The following is a 15859-nucleotide window of genomic DNA, read 5'->3' as shown; positions in this document are numbered from 1 at the left end:
CACACTTTTTGTTTTTAAAGGTTATTAACCGATTAATTGAAACAATAATCGGCCAACTAATCGATTATAAAAATAATCGTTAGTTGCAGCCCTAATACATACATACATATATTTAAAACGCTTCTAAATGCAAACGTGGCATAACGGACGTTTTAAAACGTGGGTTACTGTCAAGTTAAATCGTTCAGGAGAGGTTGTAAAAGCGTACCGTGTACATGAAGTCTAACATGATTATTTAAAAAAATAAAACAAAAAAAACAAAAAACGAGCCTTTACAATCATTTTAAATGTTAATTTTGTATAGGGTAAGTTATAATAGCAGTTTTACTTACCTTACCCCTTTAACCTCTGGCAGATGGTTCTTTCCGGTTCCCTCCATCCTCCAGTGCTCTGGGCTGTTGACAGATTATTGCCTCCCTTACAATGCAGGACTGCTGTAATCCCGATTTTCACAATATTGCTACCTGTATCCTTAACACTAACTGTTACCTTTCCTAAGACACCATCCCCCACACTAACCTTCCCTAATGTAAATGTTTTTACCCTTCCTTCTGAAACATTATTTTCCACTTGCAGACCAACCCCATAGTGTTAAAACATAATGTATGCTGAATCTACTAAGACCAGCTAGCTTCCATCAACATTTATTCGGAAATGAATAATTCAATAAGGTTGATGGGCAAATGCAGGTTACTTCCAGGTACACTCCGCTTGACTTTGAGGTCAGTTTTTGAAGCATCTGAGATCACTCAGCATCCGTGAACATGTGCATTTAACCTGAAGTGGACCCCTTTCTGACCTACATTTGACAGCCGTCTAAGATGCATCAACCTGCTTTTACATCCCCATTGATTGAGAGGGATTAGAAACAAGTTCTGATGCAATAAAAAAAAAAAAAGCCTGTCCACGCACACCCAAGTCATATTCTCAACGCACCAAATGGTGAAAGCTCGCCCATTCGTCACAATAAACACTACAATAAAATCCAGAAAATTACCAACAGTTTGCCATAATAATTTCTTGGGAGCTGCCTCTGGATTTCTATGATCTCAATTAAAAGGCAGATTTTTCAAATCCATAACTGTACTATCACAATAAATACATAAAATGTGTAACAATGTATGAGGTATAGTGTAGGGTTTTTCCAGAATTAAAATCGCATTATAAAAGTTATTTAAAAAAAAAAAAAAAACCCTTATTCTCTCAGAGAGGCACAACACAATGCAGCAAGGAATGTATCCCCAAAGCTATTGTTTCAAAGATTTGGAATTAAAACACCACAATTTAAACTGAATAAAGTCAGCCAAGCACAAACTGAACAAAAAAAGAGAACAAAATGATTCCTCAAAAACAAAAATTAAATTAATCAGACAGATGATTTGTGTGCGGTGGGAAAAAAACAAAACAAAAACAAACTGGGAAGCTGAAAAAAGCCAATCACTTGTACGTGCATTAAAAACCAAAAGCAAAACAAAACAAAAAAAAAATATTATATTATACATATATATATATATAAATATATATATATGTATATAAGAATTTTAAATGTATACACTATATTTATATATAATATATGTATATAAATATAAAATATGAATAAAGAATATATATAGGCTACAAGCTTGGAACTACCTGCTCCCGTGTGTCTTACCATCACTACTGGCGCTGGTATTTAGCGAGGGTCTTTCTCGCTTCCCGTTATCACAAGAAATTTGACGCATGATAATGGCGTCTATGAAGTTGGCCGCGGTCATGGTGGTCTTACCGAGTGATCGGAGCTCCTGTTCCTGCATGGAAAAGGGTTTATTTGGGGTCTTGTCTCTATTGTGCTGCTCACTGGCTGGCACTGCTGTCTGGTCCAGGGGCTGAAGAGGTTGGCTTTTCCCCTGTCCGTTGTTATACTGGTGAGCTGAATTAGCCACAGCTGATGGATGAGGCCTGGACTCCATGTTCTTAATTGGTGATGTCTGTTCAATGGCTGCTGGTGGCAGCTTTGAATTGTAAAAGTTTTCAGTTCTCGAGCGATCAATTTTGCCTTCTCGTGTCCTTGCAATCTCTTTCTGAAGCATAGCATTTTCTGCAGTTTGGTAACTTTCTCTTTCACTAGTGGCACGCATAGACGAAGAGGAAAACTGTACAGAGGACCGAATGGGTGAAGAGCTGGAGGATGTTCTAAAGGGAAAATACAAGCCTTTTACTTTAAAAAAAATAAAAATAAAAAAATAAAAAAACATTTTAGAATATTTTACACTGAATTGTCTCTGCACTCTAACTTGTCACACACGTTTTCTGTGTGAATTGCATTTACCTTTGTTCGAAGAACAGATTTTCAGAATCTGTGGCTTGAACCTTGGTCTTCCAATGTGCTGGGATACAAGCTCAGAAACTAACACTAGTCTGAACATCTGAAAGTCCCTGTACTCTCCAAATCCCCTTTCACATGGGGCATACTGAGACAGCAGATCTGCCTGCTCAGCAGGGGAATCTGTCCGCTGATCCCTGCCGAGCAGGCTGATGACAGGTCCGTGTCTGCTCCACTCATGCAGAACAGACTTGGACACCGAATGCTGTTCTCTATGGGGCGGCCAGAGAGAAATTGACAACCTGGCTCTTTCCATCCCACGGTCATCCGATCCACTAGATGGATGGGGAAAGTCCTTTTTTTTTAGAGGATCGGAGGTTGGCAGGTGTAAACGATAGAGGGCAATGGAGGGCCTGATCGGATCCGCTTGTGTGAAATATCCCTAAAACTTTCAAGAAGACTATTGAACTGGAGATATAGTGTTAAAGTACAGTACAGAACTGAAATTTTCCTGATTTTCAAAGTATAATTAAAGGCAAAACTTTTACCTAGCATCTGCACAGCAAGCATTGGACTCAAAGCTCTGATAAGACTTCCATTATCCTACAATTCACTTACATACCTCTATCACAATGCACAGTAGAGAAAATGTTCACTTTAAACGCCTACATTCCCATGCCCTCTGCCAATAAGGCTTCTTACCGTAATACAGTTGAAGCCATGCTTTCTCCTCCAGTCATGAGATTTTTCATACCCGTGTTATGAAGAACGCTGGGACGTTGCTGGACATTTTCATGTGTCCGTGGGGATGCTGGGGAGTGCTGGTGGCTGTGACTCTGTGACGACAACCGTCCACTGCTTTGTTCTGTCCCTGAAAAGGCACAGAGTAAATAGGTAGGCTAATCTGCAGTATTCCTTGATATGAAGTATGCAAACTCAATAATGCAACTATTACAACAAGAAACGAAGAGATGAAACACAAAAGAGTACCTACCTGGCCTCCATATTGGCGCGTGTTCTATTGTCGTTGTAAGAACTGATTTTTCTCTTTCTCGGTCAGAGTTTGTTGAGGTCTGCTTGGTCATATGTGTGGTTGTTGCTGTAACAGAAATGCAATCCTTGTAAAAGAACCACAAACACAGTACAATAGAATGTTCACTATAAATTATTTTCTTGGAATCCATTGACAGAAATGGGAAGTCTCTAAACTTTGGGTTACACTGCTGCCTATAGGAGGATAGGAAACTGGCACACAAAAAAGGTCAACCCAGGATAACCCCTCTTACTACCAGCATGTTTCAGTTTTGTAGCAAAGCATGAGCAAGAGAATGATTATAAGCACAGAGGGGTGGGATCTGTGTCCCTCAATGGAACTGAAATAAAAGAATTTTACAAAACATTTTTTTCTTGTCCATTGAGGAAAGTCATTAACCATTTGGGTACCCAAAAGCTGTTAAACTGAAGGGTAGCAAACACAGCAAACACTAACCAGCCCATGAAAATGACAGGAAGAGTCATGCTCCCTGAAAGCAGCAGTAGCTGAGAGACTCTTCGTGCCTGAACATCCAGCAAATTAAGAAAATTTTTCTTTTGGTAAACTTAAGCCAAACAGAGAGATAGAAGAACAATGGCTGCTTGACTTAAGTAGCAGAAGCTACCACAGGCAAGTATTCCTGGGCCTCTACATCACCTTGCACCTATGCAAAACAAGAAAAGGTTTATTTGCGGATAGGACTGCCAGTTCAGACACTCATCTTGCTGAGGCGATGGCTACAAGGAACACCACTTTAAGAGTTTAGATGGTGAAAGAAAAGTCTCTAATAGGTTCTGAAGTGCAGCAAGAACCAGATAAGGATCCCAGAGTCACAGGGGAATGGATAAGTGGGAGGGCTGTGGAGAGACTTATTGCAGAATTCTCCTGAAAAAGGACTTAATCAGAGAGAGTGAGAAGGCCAACAGTCTGTAAACTGAATAAACCGGAGCCTTGAAAAGTGGTCAGAGTCACAGACACTAGTTCAGTTAGTGTTGGTTTGTTAACATGGACACATACCCAGTGTAATGACGGGCCTCAGGTGATACACAGAGATTAAACATCCTCCTAGATAAGCTTTACCTGTTTTTCTGCAGTCTTCTCTCCTCCTCATCTGTTCAAAGTCCAGAATTTTTAAAGTTTGGTAAGCATTCAGAAAAAAGGGAGATGGAGAGCTGGAGTTGCACTCTGCGGAGCTCAGTGAAGAGAGTTCTGGGAGCTGATTGCAGGAAAGGAACACCCCCCACCCCCTCTCCATCCCACAGCACACAGGAACAGAGCTAAGGCCTTCAATCAGCTGGAGCTCCCTTCTCTGTCACCTTTATGCTTTGTTCATATTTCATGTCTGCGGTTTACAACATTGCCATTGTGAGGCTTTTGGTTCCTACTTGTACATAACAGCAGTGGTGATGTCCGACTAAGAGAATAGGGACCAGCACCTTGGTAAATATCCAAGAGGCTGAAATGAAGGGCCACAAACTGCTAAAGTAGAGACCCCACAGCAAAACAGAGACATTGTTGATGCACTGAAGAGATGGGGATATGTAAACAAGCACATTTGAAGTCCAAAAGGAGCTAGAAAGTTCCCAGTGTGTAGGGAATCAATAGCAAAGTTGGTAGATTCCATGCAGAAGTTTCTGACTTAAATAAAGACATTTCAATTTTGACATCTAGAATGGGGCAAATGCCTTCTTAGGGCTTGGACACACTGAAAGGGTTGGATTAAAATCACTATAACAGTTCTGTCACAGAAACTGGAGCAGCGACGCCTTGAATTAAAAGAACTGAGAGGGCTTGACAGAGATCTGTTAATCTGTACGGTGCCACAGGAAAGTTGCAGGTGAGAAACTGAGGAAGTGGCACAGAATGAAAACCCAGTTTGTAGCCCTGGGAGAGCACCTCTCGAACACTAGCATTTGCAAATATTAACAAACATCCCCTACTGAAAAGTTAGAGAACACCTGGGGACTTGACAGATTTTGAATTCCAGACCTTGTGGGTGGACAGGGAGCAAGGCTTGGGGGTCTTGATGTAGGGGGCAAAAAAGTAAAGCAAATGGGACTCTTTTTTTTAACAGATTCGGTGGGAAGAAGGCTTTGCGGTCTGTACATCAGGCTTCTTCCACTGAGAAGATGGGTGTTCCCTATAGCATTCTTGATGCTGTTGTGAAGAACTGGTCCAAAGAGATAGTGTCACTCAAGGCTTTGCGGATCAGGTACATTTTACACAGGGGTTCTGTAGACCAGCAAGTGAGAAAAAAAAAGACAGGACCCTGGACAGCTGGAAGCAGGAGAGAGTCTGATGGCTGGAGATAACCGTCTGCAGGCTACAGGGATGGATCGAAGACTGAAGTTTCACATGGCTCTTGGCCATCGGAGAAGCCATCGAATAAGAGAACTTCTGTGGCACAACTAGCAGGGGATTAAAGATGCCCAAAGACCCAATAATTGAGGTAGCGCCTGGTGCTCGGCCTGACCAATCTGCTAACTAAATGAGTCTTCAGAGCAAGGTTTGAGGCAATACCAATTGCTCTGAACCTGGAAAATCCTTTGTATCTCCCTTTTGCCAGAATGTGGTGTGAAAAGCTACCGATTCAGAGTCCAGTACTCAAAGACAACAACTAAGCTTTACTAGCAGCAATCAGTGCTGAAGGAAATATATTCATCAAGCAAAAAACAGGCATACTGGTAGTGGGAGGGTTATCCTGGGCAGGCCTACAGTTTTGTTGGCCAGTGTCTGATCCTACTCTAGGCAGAAAGATAATTTGTAGGTTAAAGACTTCCGGTGTTCCCCAATAGATAAGAAAATATTGTTTGAGAACCTAGATTTTATGATTTCAGGTGGGCAAACAAGTGAAGGAAGTGATTTCAAATGACTGATACTTTTTTTTTTTTTTACAATATAGCAACCATTCTCCTTCACTTTCCACCTGAAAATCCTTCCTTTTCCACTGACCTTCCTTATAACCAAAGAATGAAATCAGGTATAAATGACATAAAGTGCTACTTATTATCATATTATCAATATCCAGATGGGGGCCTACAAGTTAGAATATGGGGTTGAGTAAACTAATTGCAAGAAATATAACAAATACTTCCTTATACGAACCAGAACAGAGAAAAAAGGATTGACTGTAGACAATTTTACAAAACATTTTTTTCATGAAGTTGAAGGAAAAGCAGTTTGATTTTAAACTGCATAAGGGATTCTTTATTGTTGCAGCAGTACGGATGTGGAACTCACCACAGTTGGTGGTGTCAGCTGGGAGTGTAGATACATTTTAAAAACTTTTGGACACATCTCTTAGCAAACACAATGTACAGGGATATTGAAAATGGAAGTGACACACATACACACTGAACTGAATGGATTGGTGTCTTTATTTAACCTTACCAGCTATGTAACTATGTCTCAACAAACTGCTGTTACTGTGACTGCATGTTTTAGCTGGACAAATGTTCTTGTAGTTACCTGGAGATAAAGGTGAGCTACTGAGACGGCTGCTAAAAGTTTGTGGGCTTCCAGAGATGTATGTGACACGATCTATGGTGGCAGATGAGGAGCCTGCAGACTGAGGTATTAGGACAGGCAGTGGCACTTGAGACAAATCTATAATTCCTGCAAGTAATAAAAGAGAACAGCAGACATTGAGTACATTACGTCAAATGCTTATTTGCTAGCAAAAATAATTTAACAAAGAAAAACAAGGACCATAGTTATAATAACTGTATCCAATCTAATTCCAAAACTTAATGCACTTATATCCAGCTATATCTATTATAAACAACTGTACATATTTCAGGGAAAAAAAAACTCCTCTCAAGTTTGTAATGGAAATGTGTAAGTTCTGTATATAATTGTATTCCATTTTATATGTATTGCACACTGCCCTCACTGTGCACACGGCACTAATAATTTTTTCAGTACGTTTTCATTCTTTCGAGTCCTGATTAGAATTAGCCTGCCTATATAACGCCCCTTGTTACCATAAACGTACAATTGTAATATTAATGTGATACCTACGTAATCATGTGTATAAAAACCTTCAATTGCGTCATAATAAAACAGAACAGTTATTTGGAAAGATGCGGAGTGTATCTTTTGTGTCTGTTCCCTACTGCAGTAGTTATTAATTTGGAACCACTAATCAATATGAGGATAGGAGTTGCCTATCTATAAAATGTCCAGTTCAAGTTAAAATACACACAGCTCAATTTTGTCTTGTCAGTCTAAGGCCTCGTGCACACTGGATGTTTTTACAGATGCTGTTTTTGGCTACAGATGTTTTTTTTCCTACAGTCAAACTCTCCAGCATGTTATCCATGCGTCCATGCACACATAGGCTGTTAGCAACTGTTTTGGCTGGGGTGTTTTTTGGCTGTAAAAAAAACCCCAAAGCTAGTGGGTTCCGAGGGGAGTTTTTAAGCTGTAAACAGTTAACACCGAAAAAACACTGATAAACGCTCAAAAACACGGCTCACCAGGCTTTTTTTTTTTTTTTTTTTTTTTTTTTTTAACGTTTTTGATCCCATTGAAAAAAATAAAAATAAAAAAGCTATAAAATGCTGAAAAAAAAATGTATTGCAAAAATGTTGAAAAACTCACTGCAAAGCTACTGGTGTTTTTAGAACATTGTTATAAGGTCCAGTGTACATGAGGCCTAAGGGCTAAACAAGCAAAGAAATGTTTGATTCCCCTATCCATACTAACAGCATGGCTAGAGGAATCTCAGCTGTTGGATATTGTATTCAGGCAGCTGTATTTGATAAAATGCGGTCACTGTTTAGCCAATAATCATCCTCCTGGCTCTGTCAATTTTTAATTTGACTTTTGCCAAGTTAGGTTGTGCTTGCAGGGCCACCCACAGCTCATGTTTTGGCTGATTGGTGGGTGGACATCGCTCCAACCTGGGAACCTGGGATTCTACTGCCTCTCATATGATTGAAATCAGAGGTTGCACAGATATTTGCCAATTACAGAGGGAATATATATATATTCATATCTCACATCACACACATACATACACATATACAAAAAATAAAAACTTGCAAGAAACAAAGACTAAATAAATTCAAGAGCTGTTTAGAAATGTAGCTTTGTAAATTTTGCATACTTGTATTTTAGGGTGCATCTTGGCATGCTATTTGTACATGCTAAAGCATATTAAATTATCCTTACAATGCCAGAAAGTACAGCAAATCCTCTTTAAGCATGCCAAATGCTCCTGAGAGGAGTGTGGTACCCACTGATCATTAATATTATATTTATGGAAACAACTGAGTCTGCTCATCAGCTGACATCATGGTTTCCAAGCTAAGAACACAGTCATTATACCTGCCATGATGAATAATCAGCTTTATATACTGAAAATTAAAGTTGTAGTGGACACAAAGCTAAATGACATTCTGTGCATACTTCGAGGACCTGCTGTGTAGTTGAGAGCCATGGCAGGGTCCCTTGTTGGCAACCCACGCAGCATTTCTGCCCTCTGTGCCATAGCAGTTGAAGGGTTGTGGTGCATGTGCTGAGAGGTGATATAGTCATTGATGATGGTCTGGCGATTTTCCATGGCAGCAGTGTCTGGGTATCCTCGAATGAGATATGGTGAAAAAAGGTGGGGATAAGCTGGATTGGGAGCCATGTGTCTGGGTAAGTAATAGGCAGCTGTAGAAAAGATAAAAAAAAAAAAAAAAAAAAAAGATTATAAAAAATAAACCACATTAGACAATTCAAAACGTTCAGTTACAATTGCCTCTAGTGAATGAAACTGTATGCAAAGGAATTCTAACACACATCTTTATTATGATAACATAACAATGTTTTTGTCCAGATGTAGCAGAATTCACTGACAAGTGCATTTGACCTGAAGTTTTCCTTCTCATAGAATCTGCATAGGAAATACAACACCTTTTTGAAGTGAACAAAAGGCCATTGACACAGGAACAAACTATGCTTTTAGTAGGAAGTGTCAGAGATTATACCTGCTTCCAACGGGATCCCTCTGGAAATGGCAGCGGGGTCAAAGGGTAGGGGAATATGACCACGATACAACTCTGGGTTGACTCTTTGCAGTAAGTGCTCATAGGTGGACATGGCATGAAGATGTTCAGGGACCGTGGTGTGGGGAGATTTGGAGCTTGACATTTCTCTGGGATTTGGGGTGCTCTTCCTTTCCTGAGTCACAGGTTTTCCAGAACTCATGCTGCCTGAGGATGACAAAACAGCTACATGAAACAGACAATTATAATGTTCAACCTGAATTTCTTCACTTAAAATGAATTCAGTGTAAGAAATAAAGTAAAGGTTTAGCACAATTATCCACTTCAGCCCCAGAAGGTACGGCCTTGCGTTGTTTTTAAACTGACAATTGTGCGGTTGTTCAATGCTGTACCCAAAGAGAATTGATGTCCTTTTTTTCCCCCACAAATAGAGCATTCTTTTGGTGGTATTTGATCACCTCTGCAGTTTTTATTTTTTGTGCTATAAAACAAAAAAGACTGACAATTAAAAAAAAAAAAAAAATGTTTTTTTATTTTTTGACTTTCTTCATTCGTTTAGACCAATATGTATTCTGATGCATATTTTTAGCGGGACTGTGACATTGCGGCAGACAAATCTGAGGACCAGTGACACCAATACAGTGGTGATCAGTGCTAAAAAAAAATGCATTGATCCCTGTATAAATGACACTGGCAGGGAAGGGGTTAACTACAGGGGTGATCAAGGGGTAAATGCGTTCCCTGGGAGGTGTTTTCTAACTGTGGGGGAGTGAATTCACCGAAGGAAGAGAGAGAGAGAGAGAGAGAGAGAGAGAGAGAGAGAGAGAGAGAGAGAGAGAGAGAGAGAGAGAGATTGTGATTCGGCTGATTGGACACAGTGGGAGCCAATCACAGCGGGAGCAGTGTGCCCCCTAAACTGCGTACACAAAATCACCTACAGGTACGTCATTTTGCGCACCCGGGCCGCCCTGCCGCAGTAACACCCCTTTCACACCACACTGCCCTTTGCGTCGGCGGTAAAATGCCGCTATTTTTGCGGCGCATTTCGGCCGCTAGCGGGGCACTTTTACCCCCCGCTAGCGGCCGCAAAAGGGTTAAAACCGCTGGCAATATGCCGCAATAGAGGTGTTTTACCGGCGCCATTACAGCGCTGCTCCATTGATTTCAATGGGGAACAGCGGTGGAGGAGCGGTAAACACACCGTTCCTTCGCCGCTCCAAAGAAGCTGCTGGCAGGACTTTTTTCTGACGTCCTGCCAGCGCACCGCTGTAGTGTGAAAGCCCTCGGGGCTTTCACACTACACACAATGGTGCAGCTTCTTTAGGGCGGATTGCAGGCGCTATTTCTAACGCTATAGCGCCTGCAAAACGCCCTGGTGTGAAAGGGGTGTAAATGTACATGGGGCGGTCTGGAAGCGGTTAAACAACAACTTGCAAGAACTGCATGAAAACACAACCCAAATGGCATTTAAAAAACAGCAACCCTTCTAGGAAAAATAAATCTCCATCCTAAGGTGCCCAAGGATACCCTCAATGTTAATACAATGTTCTAACTATAGAATTATAGCTTGTTTTTCCAAGATACTCAACTTACAGCGGTTCTACACCTTAAAAAAAATATTAAAAGCCAGCAGCTACAAATATTGCAGCTGCTGACTTTTAATAAATGGACACTTACCTGTCCCAGGGTCCAGTGATGTTGGCGGCAGATGACGAGCGATCGCTCGTCTCTCTGCTGCCCCCGCCGCCTTCCTCTCTCAGGGAATTGGGAAGTGAAGCGTTGTGGCTTCACTGTCTGGTTCCCTACTGCGCATGCGCGTGTCACGCTGCGCATCTCTGCTGGTCCCCGCTGTGTCCTGGGAACTGTGTGTTTCCCAGAACACAACGGGGGGGGCATCTGCGGCGGTCTGTCCTGGAAGTGGGTGCAGATACCTGGATTATCCAGGTAACTGCACCCCCCTCCCCCCTGAAAAGGTGCCGATTGTGGCACCGGAGGGGGGGAGGGATCAGATGAGCGGAACTTCTGCGGCGGTCTGTCCCGGAAGTGGGTGCACATACCTGGATTATCCAGGTAACTGCACCCCCCTCCCCCCTGAAAGGTGCCGATTGTGGCACCGGAGGGGGGGAGGGATCAGATGAGCGGAACTTCCCCTTTAGGGTGGAGAACCGCTTTAAAGTGGATGTAAACCCGATTCATGAAATTTGAACTGGGCACATATATCTGCAGTGTTTAGTTATCTCTCTTCAAAGCACACCCCATGGCTTTCTCCTGCTCCTTTCTTCTGTTATCAGCCTGATAACTTCTGACAAGTTCTCCATCAACTGAGATAAAATCAAAGGCTGAATTTTGTGTTGGGGAGGTTGCTATAAATAGATTAGCAGAGAGCTAAATTATTCACAGAACAGCTCTGAGAGTCTCTGCCTATGTGGTGTGCCTTTCCTCCAATCAGCTGTCTTGGCTGAGTGCCCAGACTTCACTTTCAGTGCTGAATAGGAAGAGAAAATCTCCTAACAGATCTGAACTTTCTAAAGAATATATAAATCTGAAGAAAGCAGATATGCATGTAAAACGTACATAGGGAGATTTGTTTAATCTCTGTGTATCATCTGAGGCTGTTCACTTCACTGGGTATATGTATGGATTTACATCCACTTTAAGCACACCTTTTAAGACCAAGTTCCCATCTTTTTGCTCATATCTTTTAACCAGTCAACCAAAACTTAGGATTAGTGGCGTTTTGAAATAGTCATAATGTGCACACTTTTCTGGCATAACCGCTTGAATCTCTGGCCAAGGTCTTTTGGGTAGGGAAGAATGACATTCATTAAGGCACACAGTTTTGTAAGATTAAATATAAATGGGTCATGCTGCTAACTACATGGGGATCTGGACACTAAACAAAGTTCAGTGGGCCAGCCCCACAATGGGCTGTAACCCCACCACTTACAAGCATGTTTAGTTGTAGCAAGCAAATAAAAAGTCAACCCAACAAGAAGGCTGGGATAGCTGCCCTCAAACATAAAAGAGTAAAAAAAAAGTTCTCTATCATTTACTGAGAGACATGGCACTAAATTCAGCACAATGGAGCAATGTAACTGCCCTAACTACATCATGGAAAAGTAGACAAATCTCCCTAGGATGGTCTACAGCAAAACAAAGCAATTGTCCTCATTTATGCAAAAGGAAGAAACAAAGCTGACAAAAATTAAGGTCGCCCATGCACAATAAACGTGGAGCACAATAAAAGGGCTCCTAACAGGACAAGGCTGCCTGTTCCAAGAACCTCCCGGCTGAGCAAATTTCCAACAGGAATTACATTTTAGGGTAAAGTTGGAAGATATCACCCAGCGGTTCCAAAGGAGGTTGATGTAGAACTGAAAGAAGCAGATTTGTGGGGGTGGTCTCAAAAGGAAGAGCAACATGGATTGCCCCTGATAAAAGTATGAACAAATGAGTGTTGCCACTGGAAGAGGACAGCCAAAGGCCGACACACCTTGCCCCTAATAATGCTAAGGGCTGAACACAGCTGGAGGACAGAAAGGAAAGGATTTTGCCCAGGAAAAAAACAGGCAGGATTGATCACAAGAGTCTCATACCACCAAAATGCACTTCTCAGGTGCAGTAGTATACCTTACAAAGGTATAAGGCATGTTGTTGAAGCCAACTACAATTCAAGAAATCAGTGAGAAAACAAACCTTTCTGGACCAACCTGGAACAACTAGGATGAAAAAAATATCTTCTAATTCGAATTTCTCTGACAAAGCATCTTTTGGGAGCTTGAACAGAGGGGTGGGAAAAAAAACATACATCAGTGTCCCAAAGAGCTAGAAAGCCATTACCATTGTCTACTTTCTGGCTAAACTGGGAGGCCAATACATCTATGTTCACCGTCTACCTGTATCCCTGGCAGATCTGTCAAATACCTTCCAGTATTCAAGCTCTGATTAATTAAAAAGCCTGCCTTCCAGATGTCCACAGATAAGTTGTGAATATGCCAGAACATACTGCTGAACACATCATTTACTCCACCTTTCTGGAGGCACAGTTGAATTGCCAGTTCAATGTTTGGAGCTTAGTTTCCTCTGGATATCCATCGAAAGCTTAACTTTGGGATTTAAAAAAAAAATTGCACTTTTTTTCATCTAAAGCTAGAGAAACTCCAGAATTTTTGTAAAAAAAAAAAAAAAAAACCCTTGTCGTGAGGCTACAACTGCAAGGGTTAGATGTTTGTCAAGTCTGAAGATAAAGGAATATGCTGTAATACTTGCCTTACTCTTTGACCAGCAGTCACACTCCAAGGTCATCATATACAATGCCGGACCAAAAATTCTATACTATACTTGGACAGCGAGGGCCTGCCCACAACCTGGAGAGTCAGAGAAGAGAAGAAGAGCCAGAAGTCTTCCAGAGTGAGGCATATGGCGAGTATTACAGCTTATTCCCCTATCTTAAAACGGTGCAGTTAACCACTGCAGTGAAGAATGGTAAAAACAGGGCCCTAAATGCAAAAAACAGTAACGCTATCGACCTTTTTTAGACTTCCAGGGACAAGCACCCCAGCAGAAGAGAGCCACACTCACTAGTAGTAAGCGAGTTTTCAGAGCATCTGAGAGTGTTGCAGCTTTCATTGCTCTAACTTGGAGAAAGCAACCGCTGTAAATAAGGTAATCTGGTGATCTGCCATGACATATTGCAAGGCCCTGTGACGTAAAGAAGATCCAGATATGCCAGTGCAGGGCCGTTGCAGAGATAACTTTGAATACTTTGAAAACTTTTCCCACTACTTGATTTATTCTTGATATTTGAAATCCCAAGGTTTTCCTAATTTTCTACAAACAGAGCTGGAGAGCTACTTTCTTAGGACACAAAACTGGGAATTTTTGGTACAAAACTGTATACTTCAGTGAACGATTAAGAAAATACTAAACACTAATACAATACTAGGATTTGTTGAGATTTATATCCATATGGGCTTGCCCTGAGAGTAAGGGGAGGTTTGGTGTGACCTTGCTTGCTCTTTGACCTTTTCAAGAAAAGCCACAGTTACTTATTCATTATATACACCTCTAAGATGGCTCAGTGTTGCCAATAGATGGCAGAATGTTCTGCAATGTCACACTACAGCTTGCACATTTATGGCAACACGCATTGTTAATATACTGTATATTTAACACACTTTTGTTTTTAGATTAACGGCACTATTGGCCAGCTAGATATAGAATATAAAATATATGTATTTGATATACAAAAAGAAAGGAGCATGACACAGAAAGAAAAAAAAAAAAAAAAAAGACACCCATGGTCAGAGTAGCTAGAGATACATTTATATTTATACCTTCATGTTGTCGTTGTGCAGAATCTCTTGTTGGAACAGGAGATCCTCTGTTCAAGGGATGACTGCTGTATGATGCTCCATGGGTTAACTGATGCTCTTCATAAGTCAATGGGCTGTGCCTGGGTTTCCCAGGGTCTGGCACAATTACAGGGGCCCCCCTGGTTATCGATCCAGAACCAGCTCGACTTTTCAGCATCATCTCATCATATACCCGATCCATGGTTCTGTGGTCCTGTAATACTTCCATTGGGTGTAAAGAATGATAAGGCCGACCTGTACTACCAATAATAGACCGTACATCATGCTTTTTAGAGCTCACTGAAGCGCCACTGTCATACTTCAAAGGTGTACCCTGTAGAATGAAAAAAACAAACCGCTTTTTAAGAACCACTCAACTATAGAAATTAATATTAAGTAATTATAGTATTTTTTTTATAAATAAGAGATGACTGTTAATAGATACGTACTTTGAATTGCAATTACAATTGAAATTTCGGTTCCCAAAAACAAAAGTGACTGTATGTGCCTATTTGAATAGAGAATTCAATTTTCAAATGAGACAACATTGATTATACTGACTTATGCCGGCCATACACGGTTTCGAATTTCGAAAGAATTTTCTTTTGAAAATCGTATCTAAGAATTTTCGTATGAATTTCGCACCATTAGTGGGCTGCAGCAACAGCCGATTTTCGTGCAGAAATAAAATTTGAGGAATCGGACATGTTGGAAATTTTTAGAAAAACTAACGATTTTCTAATCAATGATGGGAGAATCGTGCGAGAAACGTAATAAGAAAAGAAAATGTACGGAGATAAACGAAAATTTACGGAGAGAAAAGAAGATTCCCAGCCAAGAAAATTCTTTTCTGTAGCAACATGAGGTGAAATTGAAGGCTTGGTCGGCCGAATTTCGAAAATCAGTGGTGGCACCATCGGATCACAAAAAAAAACGAATTTTCTGATTTTGAAAAGAAAATTTGTTCGAAATTCGACCGTGTATGGCCTGCATTAGGCACCAGCCTAAGTCAAAAAATTCCAAAAACCACGACACTGAAGGTCACAAATTCTGTTCTTGCAAGAGTTGGATTTGTAAATTTCTCCTGCTTCATAATTAGCTTTAGACTAAGAGAGGAATTTTATAAATGTGTATAATGACTGCGTTGACAAAAATGTGAATCAAATTACTAAAC

General features: G+C 40.9%; 1 protein-coding gene across 18 annotated transcripts in view; it reads right to left on the bottom strand.

The window, feature by feature from the left end:
* Positions 1-15859, bottom strand: part of NCOR2 (nuclear receptor corepressor 2) — a 640543-nt gene that overhangs the window by 45818 nt on the left and 578866 nt on the right. For 14 of the 18 annotated variants that reach the window (XM_077461842.1, XM_077461827.1, XM_077461839.1 and 11 more), the window contains 7 exons: positions 14668-15019; positions 9314-9538; positions 8748-8996; positions 6804-6950; positions 3297-3401; positions 3005-3173; positions 1652-2172 (listed from right to left, as the gene is read on the bottom strand). In XM_077461842.1, the coding sequence (XP_077317968.1) occupies positions 1652-2172; positions 3005-3173; positions 3297-3401; positions 6804-6950; positions 8748-8996; positions 9314-9538; positions 14668-15019 (1768 nt within the window). The remainder of the gene's footprint in view (positions 1-1651; positions 2173-3004; positions 3174-3296; positions 3402-6803; positions 6951-8747; positions 8997-9313; positions 9539-14667; positions 15020-15859) is intronic. The other 4 variants (XM_077461838.1, XM_077461844.1, XM_077461845.1 and 1 more) reach the window with 2 other exon arrangements.

Source organism: Lithobates pipiens, unplaced genomic scaffold, assembly GCF_037356315.1.
Source record: "Lithobates pipiens isolate NorthernLeopardFrog02 unplaced genomic scaffold, aLitPip1_a1.2 Scaffold_3, whole genome shotgun sequence".
NCBI lineage: Eukaryota > Metazoa > Chordata > Amphibia > Anura > Ranidae > Lithobates > Lithobates pipiens.
Note: the sequence above shows the minus strand (reverse complement) of the source record. Positions and strands in the feature narration are given on the sequence as shown.